Source organism: Talpa europaea, assembly GCF_964194135.1.
Source record: "Talpa europaea genome assembly, chromosome: 4".
NCBI classification, from domain to species: domain Eukaryota; kingdom Metazoa; phylum Chordata; class Mammalia; order Eulipotyphla; family Talpidae; genus Talpa; species Talpa europaea.
In genome coordinates this window covers 87,327,815-87,343,166 of record NC_140070.1, presented here as the reverse complement: position 1 = coordinate 87,343,166, position 15,352 = coordinate 87,327,815, and the positions used below count along the sequence as shown (strand labels likewise).

Sequence of the window (15,352 nt, the reverse complement as noted above, 5' to 3'; positions counted from 1 at the left end):
TGTGTGTGTTTCCATATAAATTTCAGCAATATTTTGAACAGGAAATTTAAAAAATAATCTTCCTGAATTGACATATTTGTTTTTTTTCTGGACAACACTATTTCAGGGTGTAGGTCATTATTAAGCTTTATATTATTTCCATAATAGCTTTTAACTAGTATTTGTTAAATCTTCACTACGTTATTATGTGTGAGTAATGCCATGCCTGTATAAGCATGTTTAGTCCATGCTTGACTTGAAGCTCAAGCAATTTGCTTTACTTCTTTCTCATTGCTTCAGCTTGCCTCATCTTTAAAATGATGATAATATCTTGGTATGCTAGGGGAATAAGTGAGAAAATGAGCTTATCTCTTTTAATTTGGTAATTTCCAGGTCAATACATAGAAATATACTTCATTTCTTTTACATTTATGTACTTCCCTATGAGTGTACATTTAGGGCATTTTTCAACTTTTGTCTAGTGGATTAGGTATATGTCTTTGTGTATTTGTTCTCAAAAATTCTGATAGCCCCGTTCTCCTATACATTGACCAGCATTCAGTGTAATCATTAAACACATTTTGGTAACCTGTCAGCAAAAATATAATTTTTCCATGAAATTGTTTTCATTTTATTTTTAGTTAAGATGGATTTTGTGTTTCTTATGTGTTTTTTAGTCTCTGCATGTACTGGGTTATCCTGTTTCTTATTGAAAGAACTCTTCTTCCAATCTTTTACTTTTAAGGAGTCTTATTAAAAGTATTAACTGTTTTACGTACTAAGAATATTTTTCAAATTTGCTGTTTGTGATTTTACTTTGTTTATAGTATCTTCTGCAATGCAGAATTAAAAATTATACTTTGAAAAAATTTTTATTTTGTAAAATCTATCAGTGTTTGACGCCTAGGTTTTGGTTTATCCTTAGATCCCAACCCCTGGTATAGAAATAGGTTAATCAAATTAAATTGTGATGCTTTGTGTAAGGTATCAGATCCAGAACAACAGTTTGGAGTTCACTTTTCTAATTGAGTTCTGATTCCTCTTTTTGACTTTCTATAGTCTGATAGAGTGTGGATATTAGGGTTGCTCCACTTTTAGGCCATTGTGAATAATACTGCTTTGAGTATCAGTGTATAAGTATCTATGTTTCTATATTATTTTGGGTGTATACCTAAAAGTAGAATTGCTGGACCACATGGTAATTATTGATTTTTTGAGGAACCACCAAACTGTTTTCCATAGCAACTGCACCATTTAACATTGCCACCAGCAGGACACATGGTCAGCACTTGTTTTTTTCTGTTTTTACATAATAGCCATCTTAATGGTGTGAAGCCATGTCTCATTGTGGTTTTAATGTGGAGTTCCCTAATAATAATAATAATAGTAATAATAATAATGATGATGCTAAACATCTTTTCATGACTTTATTAGCCATTTATGTATTTTCCTTGGAGAAAAGGCTGTTCAAGTGTTTGACCATTTCACCCATTGATGAATATGTTGCCTTTTGTTTTTGATTTTTAGTAGTTCTTTGTATATTCTGAATAGTAATGTCTTAGCAGAAATATAATTTTCTCCCATGCTATGGATTAACTTTTTATACTATTAATATTGCTCTTCGATGTATGAAAAATTTTAATTTTGATAAAGTCTGATTTGTCTGTTTTGTTGTTACTATTCTGTGCGGCCTGTACTGTTGGTGTTGTATATGAGAAATTATTGCTGAATCTGGTGCCATGATGACTTTTCCCTATTCAATTAGTAATTGCTCATAGTACTGTCTTGAGGATTTTATGGTTTATTGTGTTAAGAGTTTTTATGTCTCCTCTGTGATTTTTTTTAAATTTAAATTTAAATTTTATATTCTCCATACAATTACAACCCCCTTATTTTGACCCCAAGCCCTCCTCTCCCTGCCCCCCAACGCCTATAGAGTGTCTCTGGTTCATAGTTGTTTGTTGATTTTGATATTTTCTTTCTTATAGTTATTCTTTTTCCTGGTTCCTTATTTAAGTTTTCTAGATTCCTGCTATGACTGAGACCATCCGGTATTTTTCTTTTCTTTCTGGCTTATTTCGCTGAGCATGATCCCTTCCAGCGCCCTTGTTGTTGCTGCAAATTGCATGTGTTTATCTTTTTTGAATATTGAGTAATATTCCATTGTGTATATGTACCACATCTTCTTGATCCAGTCACTTATAAGATGGTATCTCATGGTAGTTTTGATTTGCATTTCGCTGATTACAAGTGATGTTGAGCATTTTTTCATATGCCTGTTGGGCATCTGCAGTTCCTCTTCAGAGAAGTTTCTTTTTAGCTCTTCTGCCCATTTTTTGACTGGGTTATTTTCTTTGTTGTGGCTGAGTCTCATCAGCTCTTTGCAGATTTTTGTGATCAGTCCTTTATCATTAGTGTTGGGTGCAAAAATGTTCTCCCAGTTGGTGGGGTTTCTCTTTGTTTTTGTTATTGTCTCTTTTGCTGTGCAGAAGCTCTTTAATTTGATGTAGTCCCAGCTGTTTATCTTTGCCTTCACTATCACTGCTTTGGGTGATGTGTCTGTGAAGATGTCTTTGATGTGAATATCACGTAGTGTTTCGCCTATATTTCCTTCTATGTATTTTATGGTTTCAGGTCTTATGTCTAGTTCTTTAATCCATTTTGAGTTGATTTTTGTGTATGGTGTGAGGTAGTGGTCAAGCTTCATTCTTTTGCATGTAGAGACCCAGTTTTCCCAGCACCATTTATTGAACAGACTTTCTTTGCTCCAATGCATAGTCTTTGCTCCTTTGTCAAAGATTAGTTGATCATAAATCTGTGGGTTTATTTCTGGATTTTCTATTTGATTCCATTGGTCTGTATGTCTGTTCTTGTTCCAATACCATGCAGTTTTGATGATTATGGCTTTGTAGTATAGTTTGAAGTCTGGGAGTGTGAGGCCTCCATTCCTTTCTTTTTTTTTCAGGAGAGCTTTGGCTATTCGGGGTTTTTGGTGATTCCATATGAATTTCATCAATAATTGTTCTATTTCTTTGAAGAATGACATTAAAATTTTGATTGGAATAGCATTGAATCTGTATATTGCTTTTGATAGGATGGCCATTTTAATAATGTTTATTCTTCCAATCCATGAGCAGGGGACGTCTTTCCATTTCTTTGTGTCTTCTTCTATTTCTTTTAACAGTGTTTTATAATTTGTATAGGTCCGTTACCTCTTTTGTTAGATTTATTCCCAAGTATTTGATTTTTTTTTGTTTCGATAATAAAAGCGATGGTTTTTTTTATTTCTTCTTCAGATTGTTTGTATATAGGAATGTTACTACCTTTTGCATGTTGATTTTGTATCCTGCCACTATACTGAACTGATTGATGAGTTGAATTAATTTTTCTGTGGAGTTTTTGGGGTTCTCTATGTATATTATCATATCATCTGCAAATAGTGATAGTTTGACTTCTTTTCCTATTTGGATTCCTTGTATGTCTTTCTCTTGTATTATTGCTCTGGCTAGGACTTCCAGTATTATATTGAAAAGCAGTGGTGAGAGTGGACATCCTTGTCTTCTTCCAGATCTTAATGGAAATGCTTTCAGCTTTTCACCATTGAGATTGATACTAGTTGTTGGCTTGTCATAGATGGACTTTATGATGTTGAGGTATGTTCCCTGTATCCCAAGAATTTCAAGGGCTTTTATCATGAATGGGTGTTGCACTTTGTCTAAAGCTTTCTCAGCATCTATTGATATTATCATATGGTTTTTATATTTCTTTTTGTTGATGTGTTGGATAACGTTGATTGATTTTCGGATGTTAAACCATCCTTGTGTCCCTGGAATGAATCCTACTTGGTCGTGGTGAATTATCTTATGGATACATTGTTGGATTCTGATAGCTAAAATTTTATTGAGGATTTTTGCATCAGTGTTCATTAGGGAGATTGGCCTGTAGTTTTCCTTTTTTGTGTTGTCCTTGTTCGGTTTTGGTATTAGTGTAATGTTGGCTTCATAGATCGTGTTTGGTATTATCCCTTCCCTCTCAATTTTTTGGAAGAGTTTGTGAAGGATAGGCACTAATTCGTCTCTGAACGTTTGGTAGAATTCATTTGTAAATCCATCAGGTCCTGGGCTTTTGTTTTTGGGGATGTTTTTGATTACCATTTCAATTTCGCTGCTTGTAATTGGTCTGTTTAGGTGTTCTATTTCTTCTTTATCTAGCTTTGGGTGATTGTAGAGTTGTAGGAATTTGTCCATCTCCTCTAGATTGTTGAACTTGTTTCCATATAACTGTTCATAGTAGTTATTGATTATTCTTTTGATTTCTGCTGTGTCTGTTGTGATTTCTCCTCTTTCATTTCTGATCCTGTTTATTTGTGCTTTCTCCCTTTTTTCCTTTGTGAGTCTGGCTAGGGATTTGTCTATTTTATTTATTTTTTTAAAGAACCAGCTCTTGGTTTCATTGATCTTTTGGATTGTTTTTTTAGTTTCGATTTCATTTATTTTTGCTTTGGTTTTTATTATTTCTTTTCTTCTACTGGTTTTGGGGTTTTTTTGTTGTTCTTTTTCTAGATCTTTGAGCTTCGAGATTAGGTTGTTTCTTTGAGTTCTTTCTTGTTTCTTGATGTGAGCTTCTATTGCTATATATTTTCCTCTTATTACTGCTTTTGCTGCATCCCATACATTTAGGAAATTGGTGTCCTCCTTGTCATTCAATTCAAAGAATTTTTTAATTTCTTCTTTGATCTCCTCGTTAGTCCAGTAGTCTTCCAGAAGTGTGGTTTTCAATCTCCATGAGGCAGGAGAGTTCCTTGCCTTCTTTTTATGGTTTATTTCTAGTTTGATGCCTTCATGTCAGAAAAGATGGTTGGTACGATTTCAATCTTGGTGTATCTGTTGATGTTTGTCTTGTGTCCCAGTATGTGATTGATCCTGGAGAATGATCTGTGTGCACTTGAGAAAAATATGTACTCAGATTTTTTTGGGTTTAGCGTTCTATACATGTCTGTTAAGCCCAAGTGCTCTAGATCCTTATTTAGAGCTTTAGTGTCTTTACTTATGTTTTGTCTCGTTGATCTAATCATTGTTGATAGTGGTGTGTTGAAGTCTCCCACTACGTATGTGTTTTCTCTGATGTCTATTTTCAGAGATGACAGTTGTTGTCTGATATATTTTGGTGCTCCTTCGTTTGGTGAGTATATGTTAATGAGTGTTATTTCTTCTTGAAGTATTGTCCCCTTGATCATAATGTAGTGACCATTGGGGTCTCTTTTTACCTTTTTGAGTTTGAAATCTGTTTTATCTGATAAAAGTATAGCTGTTCCTGCTTTCTTTTTTGGTCCATTTGCTTGTAGGATTGTTTTCCATCCTTTAACTTTGAGTCTATTTTTATCTTTTGTAGCTAAGTGTGTTTCCTGGAGACAGCAAAAGGTTGGGTTTTGTTTCTTAATCCAGTCTGCAGCTCTGTGTCTTTTTATTGAAGAGTTTAGTCCATTTACATTTAGAGTTAATATTGATATGTTAGCATCTGTATTTGCCATTGTGTTTGTCTGTCCTTTGATTTTATTTATTTATTCTTTTAATAACTTTTTTTTGGCTTTATTTTGTTGTTATTCGTCCCTCTGAGGTTCTGGCTTTAGAACTCCTTGTAGTATTTTTTGGAGTGGGGATTTAGTCGTAATGAAATTCCAGAGTTTCTGTTTGTCTGGGAAGGTCATTATTCATTCTTTATAGAGGAAGGAAAGCTGTGTGGGGTAGAGTATTCTTGGTTGGCATCTGTTTTCTTGGAGTCTGTTGACTATGTCCCTCCACTTGCTCCTTGCCCATAGTGTTTCTTCGGAGAAGTGTGATGTCAGTCTGATTGGTTTTCCTTTGAATGTTATCTGTTTCTTCCCTCTTGTCAGCTTCCCTCTTTAGGGCCTCAATTTCATTCTTCTGATTGTTGATTATTTTTCTCTTATCATTGTTTTCCTTTATGACTTCTGTCAGTTTTTTAATTATGGCAATTTTAAATTCTCTTTCTGGAAGGGTCAGAAGTTCTTCCAAGTTACTGTCATTGGAATCTGGGGGGTGGTTTTCTTTTTGTGGTGTTCTTTTTTCCTGAGGAGTTGCTGGTTTATGTGTGGTTTTTCTACTCCCTACTTTCTGTTTTCTAATTTGCTGTATGCATTGGGACACTGTGTTGCTGGTACTGGCTGGCATCTTGGGCGAACTTCCCGGCTCACCTCTGGCTCCTCTAGGAGCCATCTGCTGGTTTCAATCGGACTTTACTGACGGAAGGTCCCTGTTCTAAAAAGGCGATGTGGGTTTGCACTCCTTTGTGTGCCCGGTCTGCCCCGGTCTTGGGTGCCCGCTCCCCCTCCTGGCTCAGACTGCAGGCCAGAATAGGCCTGGTGTGGGTGAACTTCCCAGCTCACCTCTGGCTCCTCTGGGAGCCTTCTGCCAGTTTCAAGCAGTCTTTATTGAAGAAAGGTCCCTATTCTAAAATGGCGATTCGAAGACTGTCACACTCTTCTGCCGGCCTGGTCTGCCCTGGCCTTGGGTGCCCGCTCCCCCTCTGGGTTCAGACTGATAGCCAGAAGGGGCCTGGCTTGGGCGAACTTCCCAGCTCACCTCTGAGTCCTCCGGGAGCCTTCTGCTGCTTTCAAGCAATCTTTACTGAAGAAAGGTCCCTATTCTATGGGGTGTTGGTGATATTTTTTTCTGGTCGCTAGGTGGTGACAGAGATCTCTCCTAGTGTCCTTGGGAAGCTGTTTTTTCACCCCGTGGGACGGGGAACAGAGTGGGAGTGGTGGGGAAAGCCTCAACGGCTTTGGGGTGCTGTGTCTGCCTTGTGCCCCACCGTCATGTGGAACCCATGCCCCGAATTTCATGCCCCGGGTCTCAGTTCCAAAGCCCTCAGGTCCAGGATGTGGATTGTAGCCCAGTTCAGTGTCCGCAGAAATGGCGCCTTTTGCACCCCACTCCCATGTCCGGGTGCCTGGTTTCTGTTTACTCAGTGAGGGACATTCACCTCAGTGGTGGCCCCCGCGCGTCTACCCGCAAGCCTAGGTCTTAGGCACGGGGACCTGGGCAGCCGCGATCTGTGTATCCTTTTCCAGTGCGCCGCTTTTCCACACAAGCTTCCTGGCTGGCCCGGGGCTGTGTGTAGGTCTCTGGGAGTCTTTGTTTTTCTCTAATGGCACCAGGAGCCATTCGCTTACCTCTGCAGCGAATCCTGCAGGGTTCTCCACAGCTCCAGTTCACGGGGTGTGGTGGCTGAAATAGTTCCTTTCCACTCACAGTCCCGCTTGATGCGTAGTTTGTTCTTTTTGGTTGTTTCAGTTTTTTTTGGTTTTTCCTCCTTTCTGTTGGTTGGAGAGTGCTGACTGTGGGTGGGGGAGGGTAGTAGGGTTCTGAGCTTTCCTCCCCTCTAGTCCTCTTTTATGGCAACTTTCTTCTTCGGGTAGTTTGCTGGAGTTGCCCGTTTATCTTCCGTGTCCCAGTTCTCACTGGAACCTTCCGCTTTTCCTCCCTATTAACTTTTTTTTAATGGGAGATCTTACTCACAGCGTTTCCTCGCCGCCATGGTGATCCGCCCTCTTCCCTCATTTTTGTTTTAATACTTCTCTCTGATTTGTTTTTGAATCTTCCTATTCTTTGTTCTTTAGCTAATGTTGGTCAATTTTTTTTTTCTTTTAAAAAAACTAGCTTAGTTTTGTTGATCTTTTCTTTATCTTTTTAGTTTCTATTGTCGTTTAGTTTCTATTTAATTCATTACTGCTCTGATCTTTGTTTATTTGCTTCTTTTAACTTTGGGCTTAGGTTGTTTTTCATTTTCTAGCTCTTTGAGGTAGAAAGTAAGTTGTTTATTGGGGTTCATTCTTGTTTTTTAATGTAGACTTTTATTGATATAAACATCCCTCATAGAAGTGCTTTTCTACCATTATGTAGCTTTTGACATGTTATACTTTCATTTTCATTTATTTCAAGATATTTCTCTATTTCCCTTTCACTTCTTTTGGTTATTCCAGGAATATATTGTTTAATGTCCATATATTTGTGAATTTTCCAGCTTTCCTCCTGTTATTAATTTCTAATTTTAGACAGTCATGGTTGGAAAAGATACTTGGTATGAATTCATTCTTCTTAAATATCCTAAGACTTGTTTTGTGGCTATTATATGTTTTATGCCAGAGAATGTTTTCTATAAAGCACACAGGAGAAGAATGTATATTCTTCTGCTGTTGAAAAGCATGTTCTATAAATGCCTGTTTTTTTGGTCCAGTGTGAGGTTTTAATTGTTTAAATATTTTCCTTGCAGTTTTTCTTTTTTTTTGGTTTCAGTCATCTATTCATTGCTGACAGTGGGGTATTTGAAGTGCCCTGGTATTGCTGTATTGATTCATTAATGATGACATTGTGTTTATCATTCCAAATCGTTTTTCACACAGTTTTATATTTTATATACTTAATGGGTTCTTTATATTTTAAATTACTTCCTTTATAGGTAAAAATTGTTGCCATACTCCAAACTTTATTTTGTGCTTAACCTTTGATGTTTTAACCATACTTGAAACATAACATAATCGTTTACACATAGGTGTGGTTATTTATGAACTAATGTTCATGGAATTTTACTTTTTAGATAGCGTTGATTTGTGTAACACTTGTATTGTTCTTTTGCTCATTTTGTATGTCCACAATCTTGTAGTGTGTTTTTTCCCTCGAAAATACATGGAAAATTGAAATGTAGAACCAGGACGAAAACTTGCCACTTCAGCCTTTATTCTTTTCACTGCTCAAATTATGTACTCTGCTACTTGAGGTGCATTTGTAACCTACTGAATTTCTAGTTTGAATGGCCAGATGACTTCTAAACTCATTTGGGTTAGAAGAGTCAAGTAATATTACTTTGTTTTGCAGGGGTTCACGACCAAGTAAAACTGTAGATAATAATAACATGCAGCATGATGTACACACTAAAGAAAAGCGAAGAGATGATGATGGCATTTCTCTTAAAATTTCTGATACTCAGCCTAAAGGTTTGTGAACCTTAGAAAACTGTTGTCTTTTTAATGTTTGCTTAATAAATTTGAAATAACTTTAAAGATATAAAGTTATGTATAGCTCCATCTTATATGTATATATAGCTTTATCTCATTGTTCATTTAAAGATGTGAAAGTAGAGCAAGATTATTTAGCAATATATAGAAAATTGCTAAATTTACTTTTTTTATATTTCTTGATTTTTTACTAAATTCAAAAGTTAAATTTGAATATTTTTCTTTGGTGGTGGGAATGGGGTGGGCATAGAGCTATACAGTTATAGTATTAATTTATCTATTTCTAAGTGTCATTTCCATGGATATATCTGGTAATGGATATTACTACTAACTCAGTTGTCAACGCTAGCTTCCCACTGTCTATCCTCCTACTATGAAATATATTCTTTATTCATTAGAATTTCTCTCAACTCTAGGAGGATGCCAAAACAAGCCACTATTAGCAAATTTAAAGGTAAATACATCCTAGACTTCTGAAAATTCTTTGTAGGCCACCTTGCATGTAGGGTTAATTGATTAACTTCTTTTCTCCTTTTTGTCTCTCTTAATATTTTAAAATAATTCATAAAAATTATCACCTAAATGATTTACTACATTAGTCAGATGTGAATTTAACATCTTAATGGGTTTCTTGGATTAGTGACAGCTACTAGTTGGGATATTTTGTTTTCTGAATTGTTTTATATATAAACTTTTCCCAGAAACAATTGTCTTTAACTACCAAATAAAAATATAAGTAATTTTATAGGTAGGCTTGGTCCTTTAATAGCTATTAAGCCCTCACAATCCACTGTGTTCCTAGGTAGAGCAAGAATAGTTGAATACAAATCTTTCTCTTTGTGCCCTTTGAGTATTAATTAAAAGTCACAGTGGAATTTTAGACTTGAAGCAGGGAAAAAAATGCATGATAAAAGAAACACTCTATACTCTCTTGGTATCACTTATGGTTCTCCTTGCAAGTAAAGTGCTTTCAAGAGAATTAGCTATTGAAATTTTATTAAAATTCATTGTTTTCATACTAGGTAACTATGTCTAATTCCAGTTACTTACACCTATAAATTAATGGGAATCCTGAATTAAACCACAGCTATGCCATTCTTTTGTAGTATATTAAGTTTGTCTTGTGGACTTTACTTTTATGAAAATAATGCATTAGAATTATTTAATATTCTTCTTTTATAGGAATTTTATACTTCTTAAATTGTACATGCCAATAGTATTTGCAAGTTCAATTTTTTATATTATTCAGGTGGATTCCTATTTTAATAATACCTAGCTCTATCTAGTAAATTTTTTCATATTTGGAGATAGTCTTAACTAATGTGCAAATATTAAACTATTTGAAGGGAATCTCCTGTGTAATAGTGTTTTTCTCAAGCCCTCTTCTTTTAATCAGTCTTTTTGTGATAGCATTTATGTTTAGAAATTATAATTTGATAATGTCTTACATATAGAAGTCATATTTTACTACCTTTACAATGTACAAAATTGGAAAATGAAATTTAATGTGCTTTTCAAAATAAGGAGTAGATGATTTGGGGGGAGCTGATTTCCTTAAGGGAGGTAGTAAAGAATTTATTCTTTGGAAATTGGAAGACTTGGCTGTCTTGGAGTTTTTGCTTTCAGTCTCTTCCAATGCCTGACCTTTAAGCAACAACAAAAACATGTTATGAATGTAAATCATTAGGTGTTTATGAAGCTAGATAGCAGCCAGAATTTGAAGAGCGTAGTGTATTGTTAAAAAACTTTGAAAATGGAAGGGTTGGGCCATTTAGTGTTACATGGGTTATAATTTATGAATTCAAGGAAGCTGCTTTGGGGCTTGCTGTGTATAAACTTTGAGTTAGTACTCATGATATAGATTCTGAAGTAAAATAATTCATGATAAGCCTCAGTTAATTAGGTAGAACCTCTTGGAAGATACTTTTCTTCAGTAAATAATATTTGATAACTAGAATATATTTGATATCTGAAATACTAAGTATATTTAGTAATAATTGACATGGGTTTTAAATAATGTTGACTTAAAAAAGGGAAACTTTCTTCTCTGTAGGGCAATAAATTTATTGGAGATTTCAAATGATAGGGCCTAGATATTTAAAAAGAACAGACAAACTGAAGCAAATTGATAATTATGTGAATGATTTCATATCACACTCAACTGCTTTCTAGGAAAGGCATTTTGACTCAAATGAGTTTACTCATGTGGAATACTAAGAAAGCAAGCAAAGAAATTGAAAAAAGCAAACCAAAACAAAGCCTTCAGTGGTGGATATGGTGTGAAAACATAAATTTGAAGAAGTGTGAATCTTTACCTTTAAAACATATACAGTGATGTACACTAAAAATATCTCAATAAAAATGATATAATTAAAAAAAAAAAAGAAATGAGTTTTCCAAAGAAGACTTTTGGATATGATAGCCAAATGTAGTTATAGTAAAAGGAAAATGTGATTTGGTTGCTTTGCTTTGGTTACTAAGGAATACTCCTTTTCAGTGTTATTTTCTCACCTCATATTTATTGTACAATGAATGTTTATTTTGTGTATGCAGTTTAAAATGAGGTCTTTCTTTTTATTCATCAGTGCCTATATGAGAATTTAATAGTCTACATTCTTTTTATATTAGCTTTGGAGATACTTTATAAAGCATTTTTGATGCTGGATCTTCGAACTCTTCTAAACAGGATTTTGTTTTCTCTTCTTTTTGACTATGTCTCTCTTTTTTAAAAGACCTTAATAGGGGAAGTAGAAGTTGTGATCATCTTGAAGAGGGGAGCAGAAACAAAGATGACACATATGCTGATTCAAAAACACCTTCCAGGAAGAGAAAGAAAAGACTCAGAAGTAATTTACCTGATTGTCTTAATTCTACTTCTGCTTTGTATAACTCAGCAGAACAGTCAGTAAGTATAAGTATTTTGAGGTCTTATGAAATAATTTGTGCTATGTTGAAAGTGAATTGACTGTGCAAAATAATATTCTTTCAGTTTTCTGTTTTAATCAAGTTTCGTATTTTTATTTGCTTCTCTCCTAAATTGTTTGATTTTTAAAAATAATTTAATGAAAACTTCTTGCAGTAATACATTTATTGTAAAAAATTTTAAATATATTTATATATTTAAAGATTTATTTATTAATGCATACAAGAACTGGGGTACAGGCCAGAGGTGTAGGGTCGGGGGGGATTCACCAGAGACAGACTGGGGAACAGAACAGGCAGATTGGCTGAAATACACTGCTGAGGAGAGCAGCAGGCAAGTCAGGAGAGGTCTGCTGCGAGTCAGCAGATTGAATTCTGCTGCAGTGGCTGTGGATAGCCTCATAGGTTGTGTCTTAACCTCCTGCGCCACCAGGGAGGCCCCTTGCTCTATGAGAATTTAATACTGTACAGTCTTTTTATATTAGCTTTGGAAGTACATTATAACGCACTTTTGATAATGTTTCTTTGAACTTTTCTAAATGAGATTTTTTCCTGTACTATTTGACGATACGTCTCTTGTTTTTTAAGACCTTAATAGGGTAAGTAAAGAATTACTATATTTCATGCGTATATCATCTGTTTTCAAAGAGAGTATACAGATAACAGTAAAACTATAAGACAGCTTTTTGATTTACAAGGTGTAGGGTAAGGTAAAAAGTATCAGGCTTTTCTACCCTCCCGCCATCTGAATACATGATGGATCCTTGCGGCCCTGAATGCATGCCTGATGGCAGGCACCTGGAGTAGGGTGTGGGCATAGGTAGATGGAATTCACCTGTGCTAAGACTGGGCTTTTAAGGGCAGCTTCATGGGGACGCCAGCAGAAGCAGAGATGCAGAAGCAAAACAAATGGAGAAAGGAGAACCACAAGAACAGGGCCACCAGAGAACGCCAGAGAGCCCAGGTAGAGTGAGGACTTGCTGGGGGCTGGGAGGCCTGCCAGCCTCCCGGCCCCCCAGCACCCCTGCCTGCCATGTGCTTGGTAAATCCCAATAAAAGCCTACAAAAGCCACTGAGGACTCATTCCTCCTTTACCTCAGTCTGCTGGATCAGAAAGCCTGCACTGTGCCCATTCCCGCCATTACACAAGGCATTTCAGGATCTTGCATTGCTTTTGACTTATAAACATAGTTTGGGTTTATAGAGTAATAGAGATGTAAAGTCAGTGATTGATTTTCATAATTTTTTGTATTATTCTCTTAATTTTTTGCTTTTGTTACTCATGGTCTCATTATTTCACAAAGGAACACTGTAAAACAATTTTTTCGCATAATAGAAAGGCCATCTGGGTCACTTGTAAATATAGGGGTTTCACTACTGTAGGGTAAAGAAAATGTCAGGCTTTTCTGCCCTTCCGCCATCAGGATAGATGATGGATCCTTGTCCTGAATGCATGCCTAATGGCGGGCACCTGGAATAGGGTGTGGGCATAGGTAGATGGGATTCAGCTGAGCTAAGACTGTGCTTTTTAAGGGCGGCGTCACGGGGACGCCAGTAGCAGCAGCAGAAGCCGAAGCAGAAGCCGAAAGAGAAGCCGAGAAGCAGCAGAACGAACTCCAGAGAGCTCAGATAGAGTGAGGACTTGCTAGGGGCTGGGAGGCTGGCAGCCCCCCAGCCAGCCTCCCAGCCAGCACCCCTGCCTTGCACGTACCCGCTGAACCCCAATAAAAACCTGCAAAACCACTGAGGATTCTGACTCCTCCTTTACCCGGTCTGCATGGGATCAGAAAACCTGCACTGTGTCCAGTTCAGCCCCTTACAACTATCTTGTATTAAAAAAATGGTTAGTGTTAGATTGGAGTAGCCTAAACTGTCTATCTTTGACTTGGGAGGTGCTGGCAAAAGTAAAATAGTATAATTGTGGGGCCTCCCTGGTGGCACAAGCACATGGCACAGCAGAACTCACCTATTTCACCGGCTGCTCCCCTCAGCAGTGTATTTCAGTGGATCTGCCTGTATTTCAGTGGATTCTGCTCCCCACTCTGTTTCCGGTGAATCCTCTCACCCACACCCCCGCCCCCACACCTCTGGTCTACACCTTAGCTCTTGTCATATAAATAATAACGTAAATCTTTGAAAAAATAGTATTGTACAGTTTTCTATTCTTGCAGTTATAGCAATGATATATTTATTTTATGTTCTTTCTTTAGGAATTAAATCTTTAAAAATTCATTATACTATCCAAATTTGAAAATGCTAATCTTTGTGTGCATTTATTTATGTTCAGAAAGAACAAGAAAATGACTCAACAATATCTACGGTATCTGAGAAGTCAAGTGAAAACTGTCATCAAGATCCAAAACTGCTTGAAGTAATTGCACCTGAGCCTGCAACGAGTGATTTGAATAAACACGCCTCATTTAGTCAGCAGGTGACTTTGAGTGCTGCTCAGGAAAGCAACTCTAACTGTCCAATCACTGAAACTTTTGAGGATTTTATTTCTGGTGATACTCTGGGGCATTCTGCCCTGGTTGAGAAGGGTGAACATGAAATTCACACAGTAGAAAAGCCTCTTTTAAGTGAACACAGTGCAGGGAACAAATTGTTGATCTCAGCTGAACCAAGTAAGTGACTGGAGGACTATCAAGGCTCTTAATTTTCTCTGCTTAGATTTTTAATTTCTTTTCTTGATCAAATAATGGAATAAGCTGTGTATGACATCACTGTAGAATATATTAACTTTAGAAAAAAAGACTGAGTGTTGGGACTTGATGAATTTTGTTGTATTGGTTTAGGTAAACAATGGAGTTCTTAGGAGCAGGCTAATTTTTTTTTTTTTTTAGTGTGCTGTAACTCATCTCAGTAGTTTTTAATTTTTATGTATTTTACATCATTGTTCATTTTTGTGTAATGTATGCTTGTATGCTTTCCCCTTTCACGTGTAGTCCCCATAAAATTCCCACCACCAATTCACCCGTGAACCATCACCATGGTCCTTGTGCTCTTCTCTCCCCTGTTTTGATCCCACTACCTCCCTCTCCCTTGGAGAATCTCTCTGATTTTTTGTTGCCTGCTAATTTTTTTTTTTATTTATTATTATTGTTGTTTTTTTCTTCCTGATCCCTTATTTGGCTCCCTATATTCCTCCTATAAGTGAGAAACTATCTGATATTTTTCTTTTTCCTTCTGGCTTATTTCACCAAGCGTAATTCCTTCTAGCCCCATCCATATTGCTGTGAATGGCATGAGTTTATCTTTTTTGATTGCTGAATAGTAGTCCATTGTGTATAAATGCCACATCTTATTGATCCAGTCACCTATTTTTGGGCATTTGGGTGGTTTCCATATCTTACCTATTTTAAATAGTGCTGCAATAAACATAGGAATGGAATTGCTGGGTCATATGTTTATCTCATT

At 36.3% G+C, this 15,352-nt stretch overlaps 1 protein-coding gene across 2 annotated transcripts in view; it reads left to right on the top strand.

Annotated features, from left to right (window-relative positions):
- SENP7 (SUMO specific peptidase 7) overlaps positions 1-15,352 on the top strand; it is a gene marked incomplete at both ends in the record, with an annotated part of 137,074 nt that overhangs the window by 70,087 nt on the left and 51,635 nt on the right. Inside the window, 3 exons of one of the 2 annotated variants that reach the window (XM_084232254.1) lie at positions 8,874-8,992; positions 11,746-11,918; positions 14,223-14,559. In XM_084232254.1, the coding sequence (XP_084088380.1) occupies positions 8,874-8,992; positions 11,746-11,918; positions 14,223-14,559 (629 nt within the window). Of the gene's footprint in view, positions 1-8,873; positions 9,001-11,745; positions 11,919-14,222; positions 14,560-15,352 lie in introns of those variants that run through there. The other variant, XM_084232255.1, reaches the window with a different exon arrangement.